Source organism: Lolium rigidum, chromosome 2 (assembly GCF_022539505.1).
Source record: "Lolium rigidum isolate FL_2022 chromosome 2, APGP_CSIRO_Lrig_0.1, whole genome shotgun sequence".
In the NCBI taxonomy this organism is placed as follows: Eukaryota; Viridiplantae; Streptophyta; class Magnoliopsida; order Poales; family Poaceae; genus Lolium; species Lolium rigidum.
In genome coordinates, this window is record NC_061509.1 from 215818523 (window position 1) to 215841432 (window position 22910).

The 22910-nt window shown below is 49.1% G+C and overlaps 1 protein-coding gene and 1 long non-coding RNA gene across 2 annotated transcripts; one reads left to right on the top strand and one right to left on the bottom strand.

Annotated features, from left to right (window-relative positions):
• Window positions 1-8897: 8897 nt before the first annotated feature.
• Window positions 8898-9740, bottom strand: LOC124688127. Its single transcript, XR_006998432.1, has 3 exons — window positions 9696-9740; window positions 9125-9213; window positions 8898-9014 (listed from the first exon to the last, which is right to left on the bottom strand). It is a non-coding gene; the product is annotated as an uncharacterized LOC124688127 (long non-coding RNA).
• Window positions 9741-10313: 573 nt separating this feature from the next.
• Window positions 10314-11750, top strand: LOC124688126 (protein MODIFYING WALL LIGNIN-1). The gene is made up of 3 exons (XM_047221843.1): window positions 10314-10682; window positions 10769-10983; window positions 11109-11750. Exons 1-3 carry the CDS (start codon window positions 10566-10568, stop codon window positions 11425-11427), a joined length of 651 nt encoding a protein of 216 aa, XP_047077799.1. The 5' UTR covers window positions 10314-10565; the 3' UTR covers window positions 11428-11750.
• The last annotated feature ends 11160 nt before the right edge of the window (window positions 11751-22910 follow it).

A 22910-nucleotide genomic window follows, 5' to 3' on the forward strand; every position in this document is an offset into this window, starting at 1 on the left:
TAATAAAGTTTGTGTTAGTTATACGTGCAAAATATGTGTCCAACACTACAGAAATACCGGAACCGATCGATACAACGTGTGCCGTACAAGTTTGTTAAGTGGTGCATTAATATTGGGCGATAAGCCTATAAAGTATAAACTGTATTTTTTCTAGCGTGTTGTAAAAGGAGACCTGCTTGTGTACATAATTACGATTCAACTATAAATCAAGATCCGAGACATTTCTATTGACTTGATTTATGCAGATGGATTCTAGGCCGATCAAAGCCATATAGGGGAATAGGGAATTCGGTCTCCCGGGTGCATGTGCTCCTACCGCCCAAAAAAAAATATTTTTAATTATCAAAATAATTAATAAAAACATTTGTATGTGCATCTCGACAATCTATATGTGTTCGTATAGTTTCGAGAAAAAAAGATTTTTTTATGATTGATGTAAAAAGATTAAATATATCTCCCCAAAAACCTTAGTTTTACACCAATTTTTTTATCTTTTTGCACAACCCAAACGAAAAGTCCATTGATAATGGAAAAAGTTTGTGCACACTATCATGTGAAGATGTAGATCGATGTGAATTTTTATTTAGAATTTTTGATATTTCAAAATATATCAAAGATCCATTTCAAATAAAGGAAGTATGTGACCCAAGACCTAGAACATCACACCCGAGCTAATACAAATTTTTGATGAAAAAATAACTTCAGAGCTGGTCTATGCTGATTACAGCCGTAAATGAAGCAACCATCAAAGCCCGAAAATGAAAAAAAAAGTTGAAAGTTGATTGAGAGCATCTCCAGCCGCGTCCCCCAAAGCGTCCCCCAAACCGCGCCAGGTTGAGCGTTTGGGGGACGTGTTTTGTTCGTGCCGCCTTTAGGGGACGTCGCTCCCCAGCCGCGCCCCCCAAACGCCGCCCCCAAACATTTAAAATACTTCTTTTTAACACAAAACCATTTATCAAATACTTCTTTGGGGGACGTCGAGCTTGAGCTTGAAGTAGGGGTCGAACTCTCGAACGTCGTGGAGGATATTCATGAACAGCCCCTTGCTCATCCTGTACCGGCGCTGAAAATTGTCGGCGTGTGTTGCCTCGTCGGCGAAGTAGTCATTGTGCAGCATGGCATGCCCCTCCATCCTCTGCCGGGGCTTCGACTTCCTTCTTCCCGGCCTTGATCCTCCGCGGCGCGGCCTCTTCCTCTTCTCCGCCTCAGCGTCAAGCATGTCCTGGAGGGACGCGAAGATCAGCAAATGCTCCCGCAGGTCGTCGTCGAAGGCTTGCTCGTCCTCCAGCAGCAGGGCAACCACCTCATCGTCGCTGTCCATGGCTAAAGCAAAATCAATGGTTAAAATTGCGCCGAGGCAGACGACGCAACAAACAGCGGCCAATCGCGCCTACTTGGCAAGTCGTCGAGCACCTTCTGTGCGCGGAGGTGGGACATATTTGACGGCGCGTTCTGGGACGCGCTGGCGACGCGGCGGCGGCATGACCGGCGGGAGCCTGATACGTCTCCGACGTATCGATAATTTCTTATGTTCCATGCCACATTATTGATGATATCTACATGTTTTATGCATACCTTATGTCATATTTATGCGTTTTCCGGAACTAACCTATTGACGAGATGCCGAAGGGCCAGCTTGTTGTTTTCTCGCTGTTTTTGGTTTCAGAAATCCTAGTAAGGAAATATTCTCGGAATCGGACGAAATCAACGCCCAACATCTTAGAATCCCCGGAAGCATCCAGAACACCCGAGAGAGGCCAGAGGGGGGCCACAGGCCAACCACACATGACCCCGGCGCGGCCTGGGGGTGGCCCGCGCCCCCCTAGCGTGTCGTCGCCTCGTTGACCTTCTGACGCCGCCTCTTCTCCTATATAAAGGTCCCTGACCTAAAACTTCGAGACGAAAAAGCCACGGTACGAGAAACCTTCCAGAGCCGCCGCCATCGCGAAGCCAAGATCTGGGGGACAGGAGTCTCTGTTCCGGCACGCCGCCGGGACGGGGAAGTGCCCCCGGAAGGCTTCTCCATAGACACGGTGTAATGGTGACAGTGTGTGCATCCGTGTTAGTACTTGGCGTAGGCTATGATTATGATCTCTTGTAGATTATGAAGTTAACTATTGATATGATGGTATTGATGTGATCTATTCCTCCTACATAGTGTGAAGGTCACAGTGTGCATGCTATGTTAGTACTTGGTTTAGTTGTGTTGATCTGTCATGCACTCTAAGGTTATTTAAATATGAACATTGAATATTGTGGAGCTTGTTAACTCCAGCATTGAGGGTTCGTGTAATCCTACGCAATTAGTGGTGTTCATCACCCAACAAGAGAGTGTAGAGTATGCATTTATCTATTCTGTTATGTGATCAAAGTTGAGAGTGTCCACTAGTGAAAGTCTAATCCCTAGGCCTTGTTCCTAAATACTGCTATCGCTGCTTGTTTACTGTTTTACTGCATTACTACTGCTGCGTTGCCACTGCTCATACTTATTTATACCACCCGTATTTCACTATCTCTTCGCCGAACTAGTGCACCTATTAGGTGTGTTGGGGACACAAGAGACTTCTTGCTTTGTGGTTGCAGGGTTGCATGAGAGGGATATCTTTGACCTCTTCCTCCCTGAGATCGATAAACCTTGGGTGATCCACTTAAGGGAAACTTGTTGCTGTTCTACAAACCTCTGCTCTTGGAGGCCCAACACTGTCTACAAGAATAGAAGCACCCGTAGACATCAGAGCCCCAGCCGCGACAACGGTGCCGACTCTCAGCAGAGATCAGACGCCCAAACGGCCAGGAAATCCAGCGACGGCGGTGGGGTGGGAGGCGCGGGAAGGAAGGAGCGACGAGAAAAGAGGCGCGAACCAACGGTTTATGCAAATAGTCGCCGACATGTGGGAGCCCGCCTCGCTTTTCGTTGTGTCCGGCGTCCCCGGTGCGTCCCCTGTGGGACGGGGACGGGCTCGGGGCGCCGGACACAGTATCGGGCCACGCCGGACAAAAATGGGCTTTGGGGGACGCGGCTGGAACGCATTTTTTGTCCGGTGCGCCCCAAATCCCTTTGGGGGACGCTTTGGGGGACGCGGCTGGAGATGCTCTGATATGTAACCACAGCTGAGCTATATGGTCATGTTTTAGCTAACACATGTGATATGCGTGTTTTAGTATATAACAGATTATAATTAAATTATAATATCACATGTCGCACAAAAGAACTCTTTTTTTAGGACATGAAAGGAAACTCAAGACTAGGATTCAACCCTCATACCTATGTTTAACATTAATTGTGCCAGGGAATCAATGAGAGAAAAGCCTTCAACACAAATAAGAGGAAAACAAAAAATTGTCTTATATTTCTTAACGGTGATAAATTCTTTTTTATATCATCTCGATAAGCTAATTGGTTTTGTTAATGTGTTTGAAAAATCAAATGTCCTTTGCCAATGTTTAAGGGAATCCTAATTATTATCTAGAGCAAACCATAATCAAAAGGCAGAAGAAGGAATATATGTTTGATCAACCTTTTGATTTTTCTATTCACTAATTACACATATGACTTTCACAAGGATTTAAATACAAATTTTTAATGACATAATCATAATTCACTACCAAACTACATAATTTAGCAAACAAGTGACAGTATATTTAGCTTTACATTACTATGACTATAAAACCATATATTTTCCTTCCATCGAATGTGAATAAAAAATATACTACAAATTTATTGAACACATTTCCAACAAACTAAAAATGATATCCTCACATTTGCGAGGGACACCTTGCTAGTTTGGAGGAACAATATCACTAATGGGCATATCAGGGGATTCGTCACCAGGTTCAATAGCACACTCATCACAATAATAATAGCTCCCATCAGTAATAGTAGGCTCATAGGAAGGTTGCTCGTGCATAATAATTGTGTCTTGAGTTGATCTCAAAAAAAAAATTGTGTCTTGAGTTAGATAACTACTATCATTTTTGGATGGTGAAGTTGGAGGATCCCACCCTTCCATGTATTGTCTCTTTGGTTCTTCATTCTCTTCCTCACCACTCTCCTCTTTTAAGCTCATGTTTTGATCTTTCCCTTCTCGCAAAATATTAGTGCTCTCTTGGGAAACAATTCTCCTCTTATCATTGTCAACAAAATAGGTATTATCAATGAAATAAATTATGCAATAATCAAGGAAACGAGATGTTGCACTTTTGAATTTACTAGACACACCACGAGTTTCATAATTTTCATCAAAGGAAGTGACTATCTCATAATCCACCACAAAAACAACAAAATTCTCTAGTAGCTTGTTCCATCCTAGGATGCACATAACTCATCGTATGGTAAGCTGCAATTAAATGTTCTTTATTAAACCTACATTGAAACTCAAAGAGTCTACCAAATATTTTAGAGCACCAAATTATACCATGAAATTCAAAAAACCTCATAGCAATATCATCTATGACTATCAAGAAACCTTCTAACTCTTTCCCTTCTCGTGGTTCTCTATATTTTACCGTAGCAATATTTCTAGTAGCATTCAAATAACTCAGTAATGAGGTGTTCAACATTTCCTTTGCATACATAGTAGGATTTTTATGGGTTTTAACATGATAAATACAATATTTAAAGGAAACTAATAAAAAGGAAAATAAGAAGAAAAAAATTTGCAAAATGTAAAGGAAGTAAGAAGATGACAATCAAGCCTAGAGAGATGGACCTCCAAGAGCTTGAATGATTACCGTGCCATGAAGAATGTTGTTGATGGTGGATCAAGAAATGTCAACAACTCTAGAATCTTATGTGGTTGTAATATGTGTAGGAAATCTCAGACAACTACGCTAGAAAGAGTTGTTGCCGAGGGACTTGAGATGGTCAACACATCCTCAACAATGTATGTGAAGTTACTAGAGATCGCTATTGGGTCGTATGCTGATCTCTCTTGAAGATGGAGTCGAGGAAGACATCGGTAGCAACTTCTATGGCGTGTGTGTTGGCGTATGCTGAGAGTCTGCTTGACTGGATGTGCTTCTCATCTGATATTGAGCGGCCTGGGAAGGTATTTGGTTTTTGGATGATATGAGTTGGTGAATTGTCACCCCCTTCATCCCTCTGTAGGTTTAGTGAGGTGGCTTCGAGTTTGATCTTTTGTATTGCTCTCGTAAGGTGTTGTGAATAATCTAATAAAAAACCGTGTGCATCCTTTGGATGCAGAAGCTGAGGTGATATTCCCCCCATTTCGAAAAAAAACTAGAGATCGCTAGCAACGACGCCACAAGGAGTTTATGATGGCAGTAAAACTATGTGTGTACCAACTTGTTAGGACTCCAAGTGCACAGTAATGTAGCAAGGGGCTCTTTCCCCTCAAGGGTGACTCGTTATTTAGTTCTGAACACTCGGGGATCTCCTTGTTCTCTCTATTCTTCCTCCTAAACAACCTTGTAAAGCAAAGTTGATTGTCGTATGTTCTCAACTCTACCATGGAGGTCGTCAATCAACACAACTCATATATTAGTTTTGTATTAAACATGTGTCATAATAAGTAAGATAAATTCAATGCTAAACTGAAGTGTAGAATGAATATCTAATGTGCAAACCATAATAGGAAAACTAGAAGAATCTGGCGTGCTATGCCGCACCATTTTTGTTCTTCGCATTTTTTAAGTTGTCTGCACATAGTGAGATGATTTCATAAGTAACATCGATGCATGTGCAACTACAAACTTTTACAAACATTGGCATACCACTAGGAAGGTAAGGTGCGGCGACACCCGTCAGACTATATTGATGTTCGCAATGTATTGATAATACTTTTGAAAAGCATTGACAGCGGCTGGTGATCTCAAATGTAAGAAAAAAAATGATTAGATAGCGGTACTAACGCGGCATGTGCCGCATCGTTGGAGGTAAATATTTGCATCGGAAAATTTCAGGGGTAACATAGAAACAGGGAATAGTTGTTTCACCGCGAGTACGCCGACGGTAAAGAGAAATTATCTCCCGGTGATTACATATTGTTGGAAAATTACTGTGGAAAATTACTGTTCGGGCTGAAGGTTTGCGTCGAAGAATTACATTTGAGCGTGTCAAACAATGCTGGAAAAATAACGTCGAAAATATACGCACCGTTGTAGAGTTAAAATTGTAACGGTGGGAGTTAAATGTTTGCATCGGAATTTTTTTATCAAAGAAAATACAAACCGGGAATTACTATTCATCGCTAGGTTCACGGCAACGGCTGAGAACTTGCCACCGGAGGATTACGCACCGTTAGGAGCACTACTGGGAAATTACCAGCAGAAAATTAGTATTGAGGCTGAAGGTTTGCGTAAAAAAAGATTCACGATTAAAATATGCCGAATACTGCTGAAAGACTATCTTGGGGAAATCACACATCGCTGTAGAATTACTAGTGGATAATTCCCATCGAGTAATTATTGCTGGAGTTACTTTCCATCTTTGTGCCGTAGAAAATGCCGGTGTGTTGCGAGCTCATTGCCAAAAATAAGGCCCGAGAAAATTACGCACCATTGTGGAATTATTACTGGATAATTACGGTCGAGTAATTATTGTTGGAACTAAAGACTTGCATCGGAAAATGTCTAGCACAAGACCAAAAACGGCGTAGCTTTCAGGTAAAAAAAAAGAGATGAAATTACTGCTCGGCGTAGTTTGTTGTAGCAAGTGCAAATGTGGCAACCGCTGATTGGCTAAAAATGATGCTCTACAGTGCACGATGTGGTATATAGCGTTGATACAAAAGCAAGCAAGATAAAAGAAATTGTATGTTCAGAATAAATAATTTTAGAAAAAGTAAACGAGTATAAAGTGAATTAGAAAAGGTGTTCCTTATGATAGAAAAAACCGGTATCAGGTTCATGGAATCAATTAGCATATATCTTATAAACATGATGACCCGGATATAGCACTATAAGAAAACCCATGGGAAGTGGCAAGCTCGAGGATTTGCCTTAGCGGTTCTATGGCAACGGAGATAGGGGATCCCTTTGCCGAAACCCCACCGCCATGGTGCAAAGGAAAACCGGCCATGCCATTGAGGAGGACACCAGATGACGAGGTTTCAAGCAAGGCGTCAATCCAATTCTGAAATCCACATGGGAAACCACGTCTTTGAAAGAGATCAAGGAGGTATTCCCGTCTAACCGAATCGAGCACTCTACGGATGTCAAGCTTAGAAACGATCGCCGCGGTTTTACTCCTACAATCTCTCGGCCAAATTCTTGGCATAGAGGAAAATCTCTTTTTAATGAAGGTACTTTGTGCATTTCCGACTAGATCATCCGTGTGAGGCGCGATTTTGGCAATAATCTTGCACGTCGGAAGTCAAAAAGGGAGGGAAAAGGAGCGCGGAGCACATTCCTTTTGGTGAAAGGGCGGCGGAGAGTAAACGAAACGGCCAGATTCTGATGGGTCATCGGAACTCGGAAGGATGCCACTTCGCCGCAGTTGCTGGGCCACACACCCACAGCCAGCCAAGTCCAACGAGGAGGCGGAAGCGGCCGGGCCGGAGACATCCACGAGCCTCGGCTGCTAGGCCGGACGCGCAGGCCCCCCAGTCTAACGACTTGCCCAACTTGCCGGGAAAGATCCGTTCCGGGCAGCGCCCGCCACCGGAACCGGCCGTCCCCGTCGTCGCCATTGCACGCGTGAAAGATTCCTCGCCATTCCCGTCCCGATCTTTCCCTACATTTTTCCCCATTCGCTTTCACGAGCACCGGTCAATAGCAGTTAACTCGTGTGTAGTCCGGCCAATTCGGGTGGGCGGGTGGCGTGATCATGACGCGGCTGGTTTAGCATGAGCTAAACAGCTGCTAGTGGCTCTAGGTGCAGGGTGATCATGACATGACTAGGCACGATGGCGCGTGAGCGTGAGCGTGCATGATTCTTTCCTTGGCGGCTTCCTTTTTCCCGATTCCATAGCTCTCGCCTTCCCCAAGCAAAGCCCCTTATCCCGATTTGACCAGACCATTCGCCGCCGGCGCCGGGCCAATTCTAAGGATGCAGGTGGACAAGTCCACGGAAGAGCCCGCTTCAGCCGCGTGAGCCGCTAGTGCAGAACGCAGGACAAGCAGGAGCCTGCGGACGCACCTACGCGGACAAGTGCAGGTATCGCGGGTTCCTGCGTCCGCGCTCGTTAGCTGCTGTGCGCTGCGTGCGCACGCGTTAGCTTATGTGGGCTCGCGTGCGTTACCTGTTGGCATGTGCGTCCGTGCTTTTTTGATGCTAATGTACTTGCAAGACTATCTTGCTACATTTTTTTTTTTGAACAGGATCTTGCTACATGACAGTATCCTATTTGCAAGACTAGCTAGATTGACATATATTACAGAGCAAAATCAATAATCTCAAAACGACTAGATTGGAGAAGTCTGAAATAATCTGAAAATTTCCAAATTGGAGTGTCATTACATGCTGAAATAATTAAGCAATTATATTGAAACCGTGGACAAATTTAAAACTCCAAGATTGGAGTGTGATTAGTAATACTTTGTAATACACATACTTGTAAAACGTTAAACAAATGTTCCGACCAGGTGAAAACACTGTGAAAGACATCAATAACCCTATCTAAAATTGGAATCTCGCGTTCGCACCAGCGTCATCCCTCTGCCGTCCACCGGCCAGCTACCACCGGAATCGATCCTCCTCCACCGGCCAGCTCCTCCGCCGCGCATGGCCGGTCCTGCTCGCTAATCGATCCACGTGTGCCGCTGGAATCCATTCACGCCGTGGGCGTCGCCTAGCTCGTCAATCGTTCCACGCACATCCACGTGGGTCGCCGGAATCCATCCACGTCGCGCGCGTGGCCCAGCTCGTCGGAAGCTCCAGGTCGCCCAGCTGCACTTCCTGGAAGCCAACCGCACCTACAGGTACACGCGCGCCCAACACCCACCCAAGAGAGCGTCGACTAGTACCTCCAGGTCCACGCGCCCTCATCATCGCTCCTTCTTCCTCGCTCAGTAGCACAGTAGATCGATATGGTTCTTCGACGAGGGAGATATCGCTAAAGAGGAAGGAAACATATCAGGTCAAAATCATATTACTGTCCCTAAAGAGGAAGGCATTGCTCTTACAGTTTTGGAAGATTTGTTTTGATGGTCGATGATGATTTACCTGCTGATTACGCCTTGCAGTTTTGGAGTAGAATTGAAGAATATCAATCTTCAAGACTAGTGATTGCGGTCAAAGCTTGTAACCTGGTGCTGTAGTTACATGTGTCAATCAGAACATAGTCTATAATGAGATTGTACTTTTTGTAACTACGGTTCCATGGTCAGTAAAATTGAAGCTGCAAGAATAAACAAACATGAAGGTTTCTCAGATTCGTGGATTTGAAGGTCATACCAGATCCTCCATATTATGAATTATAAATATTGTCATGAAGGTCCTGATGCCCTAAATCTGCTACCTATAAGTATTGAAGTAATGTCCCTTGAAGTAATGTTTAAAGTCTAAATCATAGCCTACAGGTCAGATCAGGTTACTTACAAATGGCCTTAACAGTCCTAGACACAATCATGCTAGTTCAGTTGTCCAAAACTGTAGTAGGAATGAACATGCAACCCACATGAGAGAAGACAAGCAATCAACAGGTTCGTGCTAACTGGTAATACTCCAGCCATTGATAGTACTCCATCACGCTGTAATCATTCCTATTCGACATGTTCATAGAGTAGTTGCCAACCTCGTCACAGTCCGCTGGGAACACAGCGCCGACGCCCGAGAAATCTAGGCCGCTCCCCACATCCACCACCTCGCCGTCGCCGCCGCATCCACCCAAGCCAAGGACGATGTTCTTGTCCTCCCCGCCGCTCACAGATCTTGGGGCGCCGCCAGCGCTTTAGGGAGACGCCAGTCGCCAGATATTGACTGAGGCGGCGCGGGGGATCCAGGTGGCGGCGTATGGCATGGAGTGTGAGGAGAAGGCGGCGGCGTGGGGGAGCGGGCAGGCAGCGCCGTGGGCGGAGCAGGTTGCTGCATCGTGGGCGGAGCGTAGGCGCCGGCGGCGCAGGTGGGGATCGACGGAGCAGGCAGAAGCCTATCGTGTTTGATATGCGGTGCGGGCGGCGGGTCGAGAAGGCAAAGCAGGACTGGGCCACAAAGCCCAGTTTAGATTAGCAGGTTGTCCGCGACGCCACGAGGTGTTTTTTTGGTGGCGCGGCTTAGCGGGCCTGCGGAAGCCTGCGGCCACCCTCATCCGGAGCCAATTCGCCGGCTCGTCAACATGGGACCAGCCCTCTTCTCATTGCCAATTCCGTCCTCCTCCTTCTCCCCTGTTATCTCGTTCTAGCACGCGCCATGGGTGGACGAACGGACCCATGCGGTTTGTTCGGCCTCCGGTCCTCGCCCTCTGTTTCCATCGTCTCCCGCCCGCCATCGCCAACCGTGTCTGATTGGTCGCCGGTAGCATAATAATTCCCTAGTATATATATTGCGTCTGATCTCCCGAGGAAAGCGAGGGGGCTGCGCGCGGCTGGCCAGACGAGTGTAACAGAATTAGGTAGCGTTGCGTCTCGGGTTTCAGCTCAGCCTCAGGCTCCTCGCGTGACGATCGATGGAGAAGGGCGGCGGCAGGGGGCTGCCCTGCCGGCCCGCGGTCTGCGGCATCGTCGTCCTGCTCTGCGCCACCGCCTTCTCCTGCTCCCTCGCCGCCGAATTCCGCAGAGTCAAGGTCAGTAGCCACTCCTCTGCTCAAGCTGTGGCAAGCGACTCCGGTTCCCGGGATCTGAATCGTGTGTCCGTCGGTTGGTCGATCAGGATAAGGACATGAAGCTGGACGGCAGCCTCTGCTCCCTGCCCAAGAGCCCCGCCTTCGAGCTCGGCGTCGCCGCCATCGCCTTCCTCACCGTCGCGCAGCTCGTCGGCACCACCGCGGCGGCCACCACCATGCGCGCCTCCACCTGCTCCAAGCCCGGCAAGCCCGCGGTCACCAGAGGCCGCGCCGCGTCCGTCGCGCTACTGGTCCTCTCATGGTACGTATAGTAAGACCGCGCGCGGCGCGCGACACGCAAATACGCGCCAAAACGTCCACCTGAACTACGCGAATCCTGTGCGACGTACGGGAACCGGACCGCTGACGAGACCATGGTGATTGCAGGCTGTGCTTCGCGCTGGCCGTGGTCCTGCTGGCGACGGCGGCGAGCATGAACAGCGGGCAGCGCTACGGCCGGGGCTGGATGGACGGCGACTGCTACGTCGCCAGGACGGGCGTCTTCGGCGGCGCCGCCGCGCTCGTCGTCGTCACGGCGCTCCTCATCCTCGGCCTCACCTTCGTCACCAAACCGGCGCCGGCTGGCATCTCGACGATGGCCGCCAGGTCGTGCGCCAGAGGAGACACCGCCTGCACAGCTACCATTCGTGTCGGCGCGGCAACGGGTGCGGACGCGGAACATCCGGGCGGGCGATCCAGGCAATGATCGACGCTGGCATCGCGCGCCGGATCGGACGCGGGGGCGGGTTTGGCCAATCGGTGGAGAGATCGATGGTACTACGCTTCGCTGTTCGTACCGCAAAGGCCAAAAGGGTAGTAAGCAGTGGGGTATCTCGCTCGGCTGGCAAAGCAAAGAAAAAGCAGCCAGACGGATAAACGATATACTGGAGTAGATTGGATTTAGATATTTTGAGCTGGGACACAGTACATACATCACTGACACACTTTAGTGACACGGCCGTGCAAATTGTAAATGATACCGAATCGGCGCAAGTCAAAGGAAGAAAAGAAAACATGGTACTACAGAAATTACGGAGTTCGTGTTATAATGCATGCCATTCTGGGCACCAACCATCCCTGCTAGTGTTTTTATTCATAAACGACGTGTTTATATTATGCACAAACCAAAAAGTCACCCAGAATAAAGTTGAAACAAAAGGCACGTTAGAGCATCTCCAGTCGCGTCCCCAAAGCGTCCCCCAATCCGATTTGGGGCGCGTCGGACAAAAAAACGGTTCCAGTCGCGTCCCCCAAAGCCGATTTTTGTCCGGCGCGGCCCGATACGGTGTCCGACGTCCCAAGCCCGTCCCCGTCCCACAGGGACGCACCGGGCACGCCAGACACAACGAAAACCGAGGCGAAGCGACACGGGTCCGGCGCGTCAGCGGCACAGGGAAAATTCGTCTCCCACTCCCGCCAAATCCCGCCCCTCCCACCACATCGCGCCTACCCGCCGCGTATTTCTGGCCTCCCAACACATATCCCGTCACCGATTCATTTCTCCTATCCCGCCGATTTGTCTTTAACTAACTATACTAAAAACTAAGAAAACTTTTTTGCACGATTCAAATTCTACTAACAAGAGTAGACATGCAAAATTTATGTTTGTTGCTGAAGGGAAAACCGTTCCAGCTGTTCCTGAATAGCTTCCTTTAAAAGGATTTCCGCTTGCTCGGTGAATGTCTTGCTATGAAATAGAGAGTGAATGAGAATATAGGGGTTACTTTTATTTTCATTTTTCCCTTAAAAGATAGGCTTTCAAATTTCAAATAGGAGTCATGGAATAATGCTGAATTGAAGGCTATGTGGAGAGGTAGATAACTAGATTGGCATGTACTTAAAAAAAGGACTTACTTTATTTTATAATTCTACAAGGAAATCCTAAATTTTATAGCAATTCTACTACTCCAAAATAAAAAAGAACCCGCAAATTCTTTTTTGAAATTTAAAGTAAGCGCGCTATTCTACTCCCTCCCGCCGTCCACCCGCCGCCGCTACCCTCTCCCCATTCCATGGCGCCGCCGACAGCCCCAGCAAAGATGGCCAAGAAAGCGGCCAAGAAGCCGTCGGGCAATGAGACAAAAGGGGCGAAAGCGCCGTTCGTGAAGCTGCGGAAGGCGCCGACTCCGAAGAAGAAGCCGGAAGGATGGACCGATGATCAATGGCAGAAAGATTGTCTGCGCCGGAAGATGGCGACGGCGGAGCGGAAAGGACGGAGGGCGGCGGAGCAGGAGAAGAAGGCTCTGGCGGCGAGGAAGAGGACGAAGAGGGCGGCGAGGAAGAGGACGAGGAGGCTACCACTGACGATGATCTCGTGGAGGTAGACGTGGATGGCGTGAGGACTAGGAAGAAGAAGAAGAAGAAGAAGGTGTCGGGCACACGAGGCACCAAGTGGACGGTTTTGGAGGATCTATGTCTGTGCGAGTCGTGGGCGACGGTGAGCCATGACTCCATCATCGGCGCCAACCAAAAATACCGGAAATATTGGGCGAGGATCAAGGCCGAGTTCGATGAGCGCAAGCTCATCAACAACGACTATAACAAAGTAACAATGAAGAGGAGCCAAAAGGCAATGTCGACGCAATGGGCCATCATCCAGGCGTCGGTAAACTCCTTCCGTGGTACCATCACGACTTAGTGACCAGAGGCGACAACGGCGCTGACGTCTCCCAACTGGTACGACTCTTTCTTACATAATCTATAGCGCCTACATTGTGTTCGATGAAATGATTCCGCTTCCTTTGGTTAGTTTGACAGGGCCATGGATTTGTACCGAAAGAACTCGGAAGGTCACAAGTCTTTCACGCTGACGCATTGCTATAGCAAGCTCAAAATGAAGCACAAATGGCAGTTGACGCGCTTGTCGTTTTCCAAGGGGAAGGACGCCATTGATCCGGACGCGCTGCTGGCAACATCGGCAGGGCGTCCTACTGGCAACAAGGCTGCCAAGGCCGCCTTGGCCGACGCTGTGTCGTCTGAGAAGACGCATGCGTCGATCTCGAAATGCCTCGCCAACGTCTCCTCGACCTTTCTCTCCCGCGACAAAAAAGGCCGACGAAAGGTGGGCGGAGCTGCTCAAGAGGCAAGAGGAGAAGTTGGAGCTCAAGAAACGCAGGGACGACATGTCCCTGCTGAGAGCGTCGACAGAGGGAATGTCTCCCCGAACGCGGGCGGCGCACAACTTCTTCAAAGGACAAATCCTCGACGACATCGAAGCCAAAATGGCGGCGGCCGAGGCGGAGTCCGAGGCGGTGGCCCAGGCAGCAGCAGCGGCCCCGGAGCAAGAGCCGGCAGACGCAACCGCTACTACACCTGTGATACGTCTCCGACGTATCGATGATTTCTTATGTTCCATGCCATATTATTGATGATACCTACATGTTTTATGCACACTTTATGTCATATTCGTGCATTTTCTGGAACTAACCTATTAACAAGATGCCGAAGTGCCGATTCTGTTTTCTCGCTGTTTTTGGTTTCGGAAATCCTAGTAACGAAATATTCTCGGAATTGGACGAAATCAAGTCCCGTGGGCCTATTTTGCCACGAACCTTCCAGAAGACCGAAGAGCATACGAAGTGGGGCCACGAGGTGGCGACACCACAAGGCGGCGCGGCCAAGGGGGGGCCCGCGCCGCCCTATGGTGTGGGCCCCTCGTCAGCCGTCCGACTCTGCCCTTCCGCCTACTTAAAGCCTCCGTCGCGAAACCCCTGATGCGAAAAACCACGATACGGAAAACCTTCCAGAGCCGCCGCCATCGCGAAGCCAAGATCTGGGGGACAGGAGTCTCCGTTCCGGCACGCCACCGGGACGGGGAAGTGCCCCGGAAGGCTTCTCCATCAACACCACCGCCATCTTCATCAACGCTGCTGTCTCCCATGAGGAGGGAGTAGTTCTCCATCGAGGCTCGGGGCTGTACCGGTAGCTATGTGGTTCATCTCTCTCCTATGTGCTTCAATACAATAATCTCATGAGCTTCTTTACATGATTGAGATTCATATGATGATGCTTGTAATCTAGATGTCACTATGCTAGTCAAGTGAGTTTTACTTATGTGATCTCTGGAGACTCCTTGTCCCACGTGTGTAAAGGTGACAGTGTGTGCACCGTGTGGGTCTCTTAGGCTATATTTCACGGAATACTTATTCACTGTTATGAATGGCATAGTGAAGTGCTTATTTATATCTCTTTATGATTGCAATGTATTTTGTATCACAATTTATCTATGTGCTACTCTAGCAATGTTATTAAAGTAGTTTTATTCCTCCCGCACGGTGTAATGGTGACGGTGTGTGCATCCGTGTTAGTACTTGGTTTATGCTATGATTATGATCTCTTGTAGATTATGAAGTTAACTATTGCTATGATAGTATTGATGTGTATTATTCCTCCTACATAGCATGAAGGTGACAGTGTGCATGCTATGTTAGTACTTGGTTTAGTCGAATTGATCTTTCATGCACTCTAAAGGTTATTTAAATATGAACATTGAATTGTGGAGCTTGTTAACTCCGGCATTGAGGGTTCGTGTAATCCTACGCAATGTGTTCATCATCCAACAAGAGTGTAGAGTATGCATTTATCTATTCTGTTATGTGATCAAAGTTGAGAGTGTCCACTAGTGAAAGTCTATTCCCTAGGCCTTGTTCCTAAATACGCTATCGCTGCTTGTTTCATTGTTTTATTGCGTTACTACTCCTGCGTTACTACTGCTTGTTTACTCGTCCTGGGCAAAGCACTTTTCTGGTGCCGTTGCTACTGCTCATATATATTCATACCACCCGTATTTCACTATCTCTTCGCCGAACTAGTACACCTATTAGGTGTGTTGGGGACACAAGAGACTTCTTGCTTTGTGGTTGCAGGGTTGCATGAGAGGGATATCTTTGACCTCTTCCTCCCTGAGTTCGATAAACCTTGGGTGATCCACTTAAGGGAAACTTGCTGCTGTTCTACAAACCTCTGCTCTTGGAGGCCCAACACTGTCTACAAGAATAGAAGCTCCCGTAGACATCAACCTGCGACGGCCTCTGCCTCGATGTCGGTGACGGAGCATGTACACCGTGCAGATCACGACGAGTTCATCGTGATCGACGGGCCAACGTCGACTCAGGATGCGCCGTCGGCGTCGGCGTCGGCATCGCCCTACGACAACCCCTTCTGCCCAGTTATCATCGGTCTGTAATATGATCGCGTGCCTAGTACTTTGATCGCCGCTACTCTGATCGCGACGACTACGGCGGGAACGATCTCTTTTGAATGCAAACTATTTAAATTCCTATTTGGGGACGACGTTTGGGGGACACGACTGGGGAGCTACTGACATAGGCATCCCCAGTGGGCCTGCCGAAGATGGTACCCGGGGTTTACTGAAGGCCCATGAGTCGACGAATATGAAGCTTGGAAGCCTAATTAGCTGTTGATATGGAAAGATAGAATTGTATTAGGAATAAAGAGATTTGTAACTTTACGGGTCGAACTCAAAGAGTCTCCCGGAATTTGTAAACTTGTGTAATACGAAACCCTCGGCTCCGCCTCCTATATAAGGGGGAGTCGAGGGACGAAGAGGGGATCGATTTCATTGTGAACATAACCCTAGTTTTCTAGCAGTCGAGTACTTTTCCGGCTGAACCCTAGAGATCTACTTGCCCTCTACTTCCACGAAAACCCTAGTCTACAATCTGTAGGCATTGACAAGTCGATACCTGATACGTCTCAAACGTATCTATAATTTCTTATGTTCCATGCTAGTTTTATGACAATACTCACATGTTTTATATACACTTTATATCATTTTTATGCATTTTCCGGTACTAACCTATTAACAAGATGCCGAAGCGCCAGTTCCTGTTTTCTGCTGTTTTTGGTTTCAGAAATCCTACACAGGAAATATTCTCGGAATTGGATGAAACAAAAGCCCACAGCCCTATTTTCCACGGAGGATTCCAGAACACCGAAGAAGAGTCGGAGGCGGCCAGCAGGGGGGCCACCCCATAGGGCGGCACGGCCCACCCCCCGGCGCGCCCAGGTGTGGGGAGGGAGCCCCTGGCTCCCCCGACGCTGCCTCTTCGCCTATATAATCTTTTGTACCGGAAAACCCTAGTACCGAGAGCCACCATACGAGAAAAGTTACTGAGACGCCGCCGCCGTCAACCCCATCTCGGGGGGTTCTGAAGATCACCTCCGGCACCCTACCGGAGAGGGGAATCATCACCGGAGGGCTCTACATCACCATGCCCGCCTCCGGACTGATGCGTGAGTAGTTCATCCTTGGACTATGGGTCCATAGCAGTAGCTAGATGGTTGTCTTCTCCTATTATGCCATCATGTTTAGATCTTGTGAGCTGCCTATCATGATCAAGATCATCTATTTGTAATGCTACATGTTGTGTTTGTTGGGATCCGATGAATATGGAATACTATGTCAAGTTGATTATCGATCTATCATATATGTGTTGTTTATGATCTTGCATGCTCTCCGTTGCTAGTAGAGGCTCTGGCCAAGTTGATACTTGTAACTCCAAGAGGGGTATTTATGCTCGATAGTGGGTTCATGCCTCCATTGAATGCGGGACAGTGACAGAAAGTTCTAAGGTTGTGGATGTGTTGTTGCCACTAGGGATAAAACATCAATGCTTTGTCTAAGGATATTTGTATTGTTTACATTACGCACAGTACTTAATGCAATTGTTTGTTGTTTGCAACTTAATACTGGAAGGGGTGCGGATGCTAACCCGAACGTGGACTTTTTAGGCATAGATGCATGCTGGATAGCGGTCTATGTTCTTTGTCGTAATGCCCTAATTAAATCTCATAGTAGTCATCATGATATGTATGTGCATTGTTATGCCCTCTCTATTTGTCAATTGTCCAACTGTAATTTGTTCACTTAACATGTTATTTATCATATTGGAGAGACACCACTAGTGAACTGTGGATCCCGGTCCATTCTTTTACATCTGAAATACAACCTACTGCAATCATTGTTCTCTGTTGTTCTTTGCAAGCAAACATCATTCTCCATACCATACGTTTAATCCTTTGTTTACAGCAAGCCAGTGAGATTGACAACCTCACTGTTAAGTTGGGGCAAAGTATTTTGATTCTGTTGTGCAGGTTCCACGTTGGCGCCGGAATCCCTGGTGTTGCACCGCACTACACTCCTTCACCAACAACCTTCACGTGGCCTTCATCTCCTACTGGTTCGATAACCTTGGTTTCTTACCGAGGGAAAACTCGCTGCTGTACGCATCACACCTTCCTCTTGGGGTTCCCAACGGGCGTGTGCTTCACGCGTCATCAATACCTTGTCAATTGGCGCCGTCTGTGGGAATTAGAGGTGTCAAGGAGCTGATCTCGATGGCATGTTCAACATCGTCGACATCTTAGGTGGCAAGCAATGCGATGGACGAAGGTAAACATATCAAAACTGGTTCCGTTGATTTTGTTCCTCACCCTCCCGCCCGTTTGGATGCATATGCCTACCTGGAAGAGCCAATGGAGATGAAGGTCGGGAGCTTCTACTTTTGCGTCGGGAAAGAAGGATCACATCGTATGGCGGCGCCGATCCGTTCGGGACCGCTAGCGTGTGGTTCTGATTCCTCAAAATCATCATCATCAACTAAATCGAGCGATGGCGAAACTTCGTCGACAAGCAGCATCAAGCCCACCGCCGGCGAAGATCTCGTCAATCTGTTTGGCGGGATGTCGTTCGGATCGTTCACGGACTCCAATCTGAGCAGTGATTCGGAAAGCGGTGACAACCTAAGCTTCATCGACATATCTACCCTTATTCGGGAGGTCTTTGCTGATCATTACGATGGTGTCACCGACCCAGAGGATGATCAATAAAGGCCAACATACCATCAAATCTATGCGATTGGCGAGTCAAGTCATCCCGAGGACGAAACATCAGAGGATTTTGATGATCTGGGAAACCCGTACATCGATCCCGCTGATCTTACGCGAGGATTAGGCAGCAAATATGTCGGGCCTACACCGCGCCACAGAGTGCAACTCTCGCAAACAGCCTGGGATAGAGCGACAACGGCCATGAACGGTACAAGTCCGCTAACCGCAGCCTGGGATAGAGCCTCAACGACAGGGACTTCCCCTTTGACCGTCCACCAGCGCCTCGTCGTCGAACACGGCAGGCGCCAACGCCTGCACAGGATGACGATGACGACGGCGACGGCGACGACGATGACGATGACTACAGTGAGGCATTGGCCTACCACAACAAGGAGGCCAAGGACGACAGGGACGACTACTGTTGGGGGAATGACCCCCGGTATGCCAAAGGCATGCCAAACCGGATGGTTTGAGCCATCAAGATACCGGTTTAAATGTTATTCTGGACTGTGAAGCTCAGCTTTTGGCTAAGTAGATCTATGCCGGTATCCCAGGAGGGGTATACCGGAATTAGCTAAGAAGGTACCGGATTACCGGTACAGGCTACACTGTAGCACGTCGGCAAGACTGGTCAAAGATTCTCTCAAGAGCTAGAGGACAAGGATGAGCGAAGCACTTCAGCTTTAATCGAAGCTCTGGAGATAAAGCAGATGATGACGTAAAAGGTACCGGAGGACGTCATCCTCCCTGATTAAAGAGATACCGGTGACGCCGGTAGCTAAAGAAGCTTTGTAAAGTAGTTTGTCTAGTCAAAGATGCCATTAGGGTTTCTTCCCCTGTAAGCCACCCTCTCCCCTATATAAGGAGAGAGGGTACACCCATGACGCGGGTATGTGCTATGCTGTATCCAGAAACCTGTAACCACTTATGATCAATGAATAGAAAGATCTGAAGGGGAAACTATTTCCTGTGTTCATCTTCTCTACCTCTGGCCAAGGCCAAGTTCTTAGGAGATCCATCCGGAATCCATCCCATCCTTACCAAAACCCTCACCTGAATCCTCTAGCGCACATTCGGCCCCAACTTAAGCCATCCCATGGCATCTGTCTGTTCACCACGACGACAGTTGGCGCCCACCATGGGGCCAGCAGCTGCGCTTGCTGGAGTTCATATTCGGGCGGGCCTCCTCACCATCGGCGGCGAGCGTGTCGTCACCGCGCTCGTCGAACGCGTCCTCTCCATGGACTTCATCAACGACAACACGGGCTGCTTCGCCAACGGAGGTAAGTTCCCCAAGAACGGCCGCGTCATCGAGTTCGGGAGCCTCCGCGTCTACTACGGCACCGTCCCCGAGCGCCAGTGCCTCTCGCCGGTGCTGGTAGCTCCGGACCCGCCAAGGTCTGCGCTTCGCAGCGGCCGAGCCGCCGGCAGCGTCGAGGTGCTGGTCGTTGGCGCGGGCGACGCCGGCAAAGGACCTGCGGTGGAAGGCGCAGGACCGGCGAAGTCCACGCGCACGGCCAAGCCGCCGACCGAGCGTGACCAGGTGGTTGCGGGTGCATCCACAGCGCCACCGAAGACTCCTCTCCAAGCGGCCATGAACGTGCTGGCGACGCCCCTGGCGCAGAACATCGACCCGGCAGCGGCTCAGGCGGAGCTGGAGGCACAACAACAGAAGCTGCTCTCCGCAGGCGCGGACATCGTCCGGGCGCAGCGCGAGCTGAACCTAACCCTACGTAAGTATAACGCTGCCCATGGCTTTGCTTCTGTTAGCGCTCAAGCTGCCAGGATACCGGAAAAACAGCTTACAGCTCGCAACCTAGGTCATGATCTGCGTAAGGAGATTCTTGTCGGAAAGAGTACCTCTGTGTCCTTGAGCATGGTCGATAAACCTAAGTACAGTAGCCCGGATAAAACCATAAAAGCTGCTAGGGCTGCAGTAGAGCTGTGTGAATCGCTTACCGGAGATGCTTTAGCAAAACAACAGGATCGTGTTAGGGAGTTGCTTGACATGATAGAGGCGCAAAATGCTAAGCAGCTTGCTAAGGTGAACAAAGCTGCGGCTTCAAAATCTGTGCGTTCTACAAAGAATGCCGGAAGCAAGTCCCATGGGCAGGCATCGTCCCCCCATCCGGACAAAAGAAAAGAAAAAGAAGTGAATGCGTAGCAAATGACTGTGTATGATCCGGTGCTTGCCGGAAAACAACAAGCCGGGCGACACGAGGCCGGTAGAAAAAGCCAAGGGGCAGCTCGCGGTTATGCCGGAAAGGGCTATGCCGGAAATGATTATGCCGCTAGAGAAGAAAGCGGGCAAAATTATCGTGCACCAAGAGCAGCGTACTTGGAGGAAGAAATGCCTCCGCCAAGGTACCGGCAGGCAAGGGCCGCGGTACCGGAACGTTACGATGAAGCTGATTCAGGAGTTGAAAGAGTTGCAGCCTACCGGAACCCTTTAGGGACACGGTTAGGAGAAAGATGCCTACCAGACCAGGATGCGAGGCACAGGCTGGATAGGATGTACTTATCTGAAATGGTCGAGGCAGAAGGTCCTCCGGGTCCCAAGTGCTTTGGACCACGGATCAAGAAAGAGGAGCCACCGGTTCGCAACTTCACGTTGCCCCGTGACACAAGAACATATGATGGCACAACTAAGCCGAAAGACTGGCTGGCGGATTACGTGACCGCAGTTTATGTTGCTGGTGGCGGAGGAACCGTTACCGGTGGAGGAAACCGGCGCTGGGCCGTGAGAATTGTACCATCTTTCCTGGTAGGACCGGCACGTATCTGGCTAAACAACTTGCCGGCAGGAAGCATAAATGGTTGGCTGGACTTCGAGGAAGCTTTTGTGAGCAACTTCAGCAGTACCTACCGGAGACCGAACAGGCCTCAACAGCTCGCCTTGTGCGTGCAGCGTCAACATGAAACAGACTGGGATTATCTGGCCCGGTGGAACTCCATAAGAAACTCTTGTGAGGGAGTAATCGAGGCACAAGCCATTGCTTGGTTTTGCAATGGGTGCAGAAGAGGTTCACCGCTGTGGCAAAAGCTACAGAGAAACATGCCAGCAACTTTGGCAGAAATGATACGTGTAGCGGATAACTACGCGTTGGGAGACCCAATGCAACCGGCAGTACAAGCTGAGCCGGAACAAACAAACCAGCCTCAGCAGCGCCAGGAGCAGTACCGGGATAACCGGCATAACAAAAGAAGGGAAGATTTTCCGGATAGAAGGTATGGGCAACAAGTAGCCGCGGTGCAGGATAATTCCGGCGCCAGCGGAAGCCAAAGGCAAAAAACCGGATCGCAGCCATGGGCGGGTCCTAAAAAACAATGGTTTGAAAAGAAGCCGTGGGGCGAGAAAAAGAATTGGCAAGAACACGCAAGATACACCATGGAATCGGCAATGGAACAACCATGCCGGTGGCACACTCCGAATCCGGCGAAGCCGGCAAACCATCTGACAAAAGATTGTTCCTGGACCAAGTACTTGATGTTGAAAGGTGCGGTAAAAGATGCACAAGCACAAGGCTGTACCACAATACTACCACCATCGCAAGATATGTTGCACCAACATCCATTACCACCACCACCACCGCTTACCGGGGCGAACGCTCTACCGGTACAGCCTCAGCCAAACCGGCAGCAGTACCAGCAAGTTCATCAGGTGGGAGAAGGCAATGGCCAACCACCTCCACCGACACCTTTGGGCCGGAACGTTTACCAGGATCCGGACGTGTGTTGTGTTGTGTTCGTTCCTGAGCCAACAGACAGGCAAAGCCTGCATCGCCGTTCCATGGAAGTGAACGCTGTGATGCCAGCGGTACCAAAATACATGCTGTGGTCAGATCAGGAAATCTCCTGGTCGTTCAAAGATCACCCCAAGATAATGCCTAATCCGGGCGGTTATGCTCTTGTTGTAGACCCAATCATGCATGGGCCAACAACTCGAGTCAAGTTCAGCAAAGTGCTGATAGACAATGGGAGCAGCATAAACATAATGTACCGGCACACCATGCGCACGCTGGGGATAACAGAGAATATGCTACAACCAACTCACACAACATTCCACGGAATCGTTCCGGGGTTGTCCTGTTCGCCCATGGGAAAAGTTCGGGTGGATGTGTCCTTCGGAGGACGTGATAACTGCCGGGTGGAAAACATTCTGTTTGAGGTAGTGGATCTGGACAGTCCTTATCATGCATTGCTGGGGAGACCGGCATTGGCGGCATTTATGGCCTCCACTCATACGGCGTATCTCAAGATGAAGATGCCGGCACCACGTGGACCCTTAACTGTGGTGGGAAACTACAAGGTCTCACTGGAAACTGCTTCCGCCGGATC

What these genes read in the sequence shown, in the direction of transcription:
- LOC124688126 (XM_047221843.1), top strand. Translation starts at nt 10,566, where the DNA reads ATGGAGAAGGGCGGCGGCAGGGGGCTGCCCTGCCGGCCCGCGGTCTGC. An exon ending in CCGAATTCCGCAGAGTCAAG is followed by an intron (nt 10,683 to 10,768) that starts GTCAGTAGCCAC and finishes TTGGTCGATCAG; the next exon opens with GATAAGGACATGAAGCTGGA. An exon ending in GCGCTACTGGTCCTCTCATG is followed by an intron (nt 10,984 to 11,108) that starts GTACGTATAGTA and finishes TGGTGATTGCAG; the next exon opens with GCTGTGCTTCGCGCTGGCCG.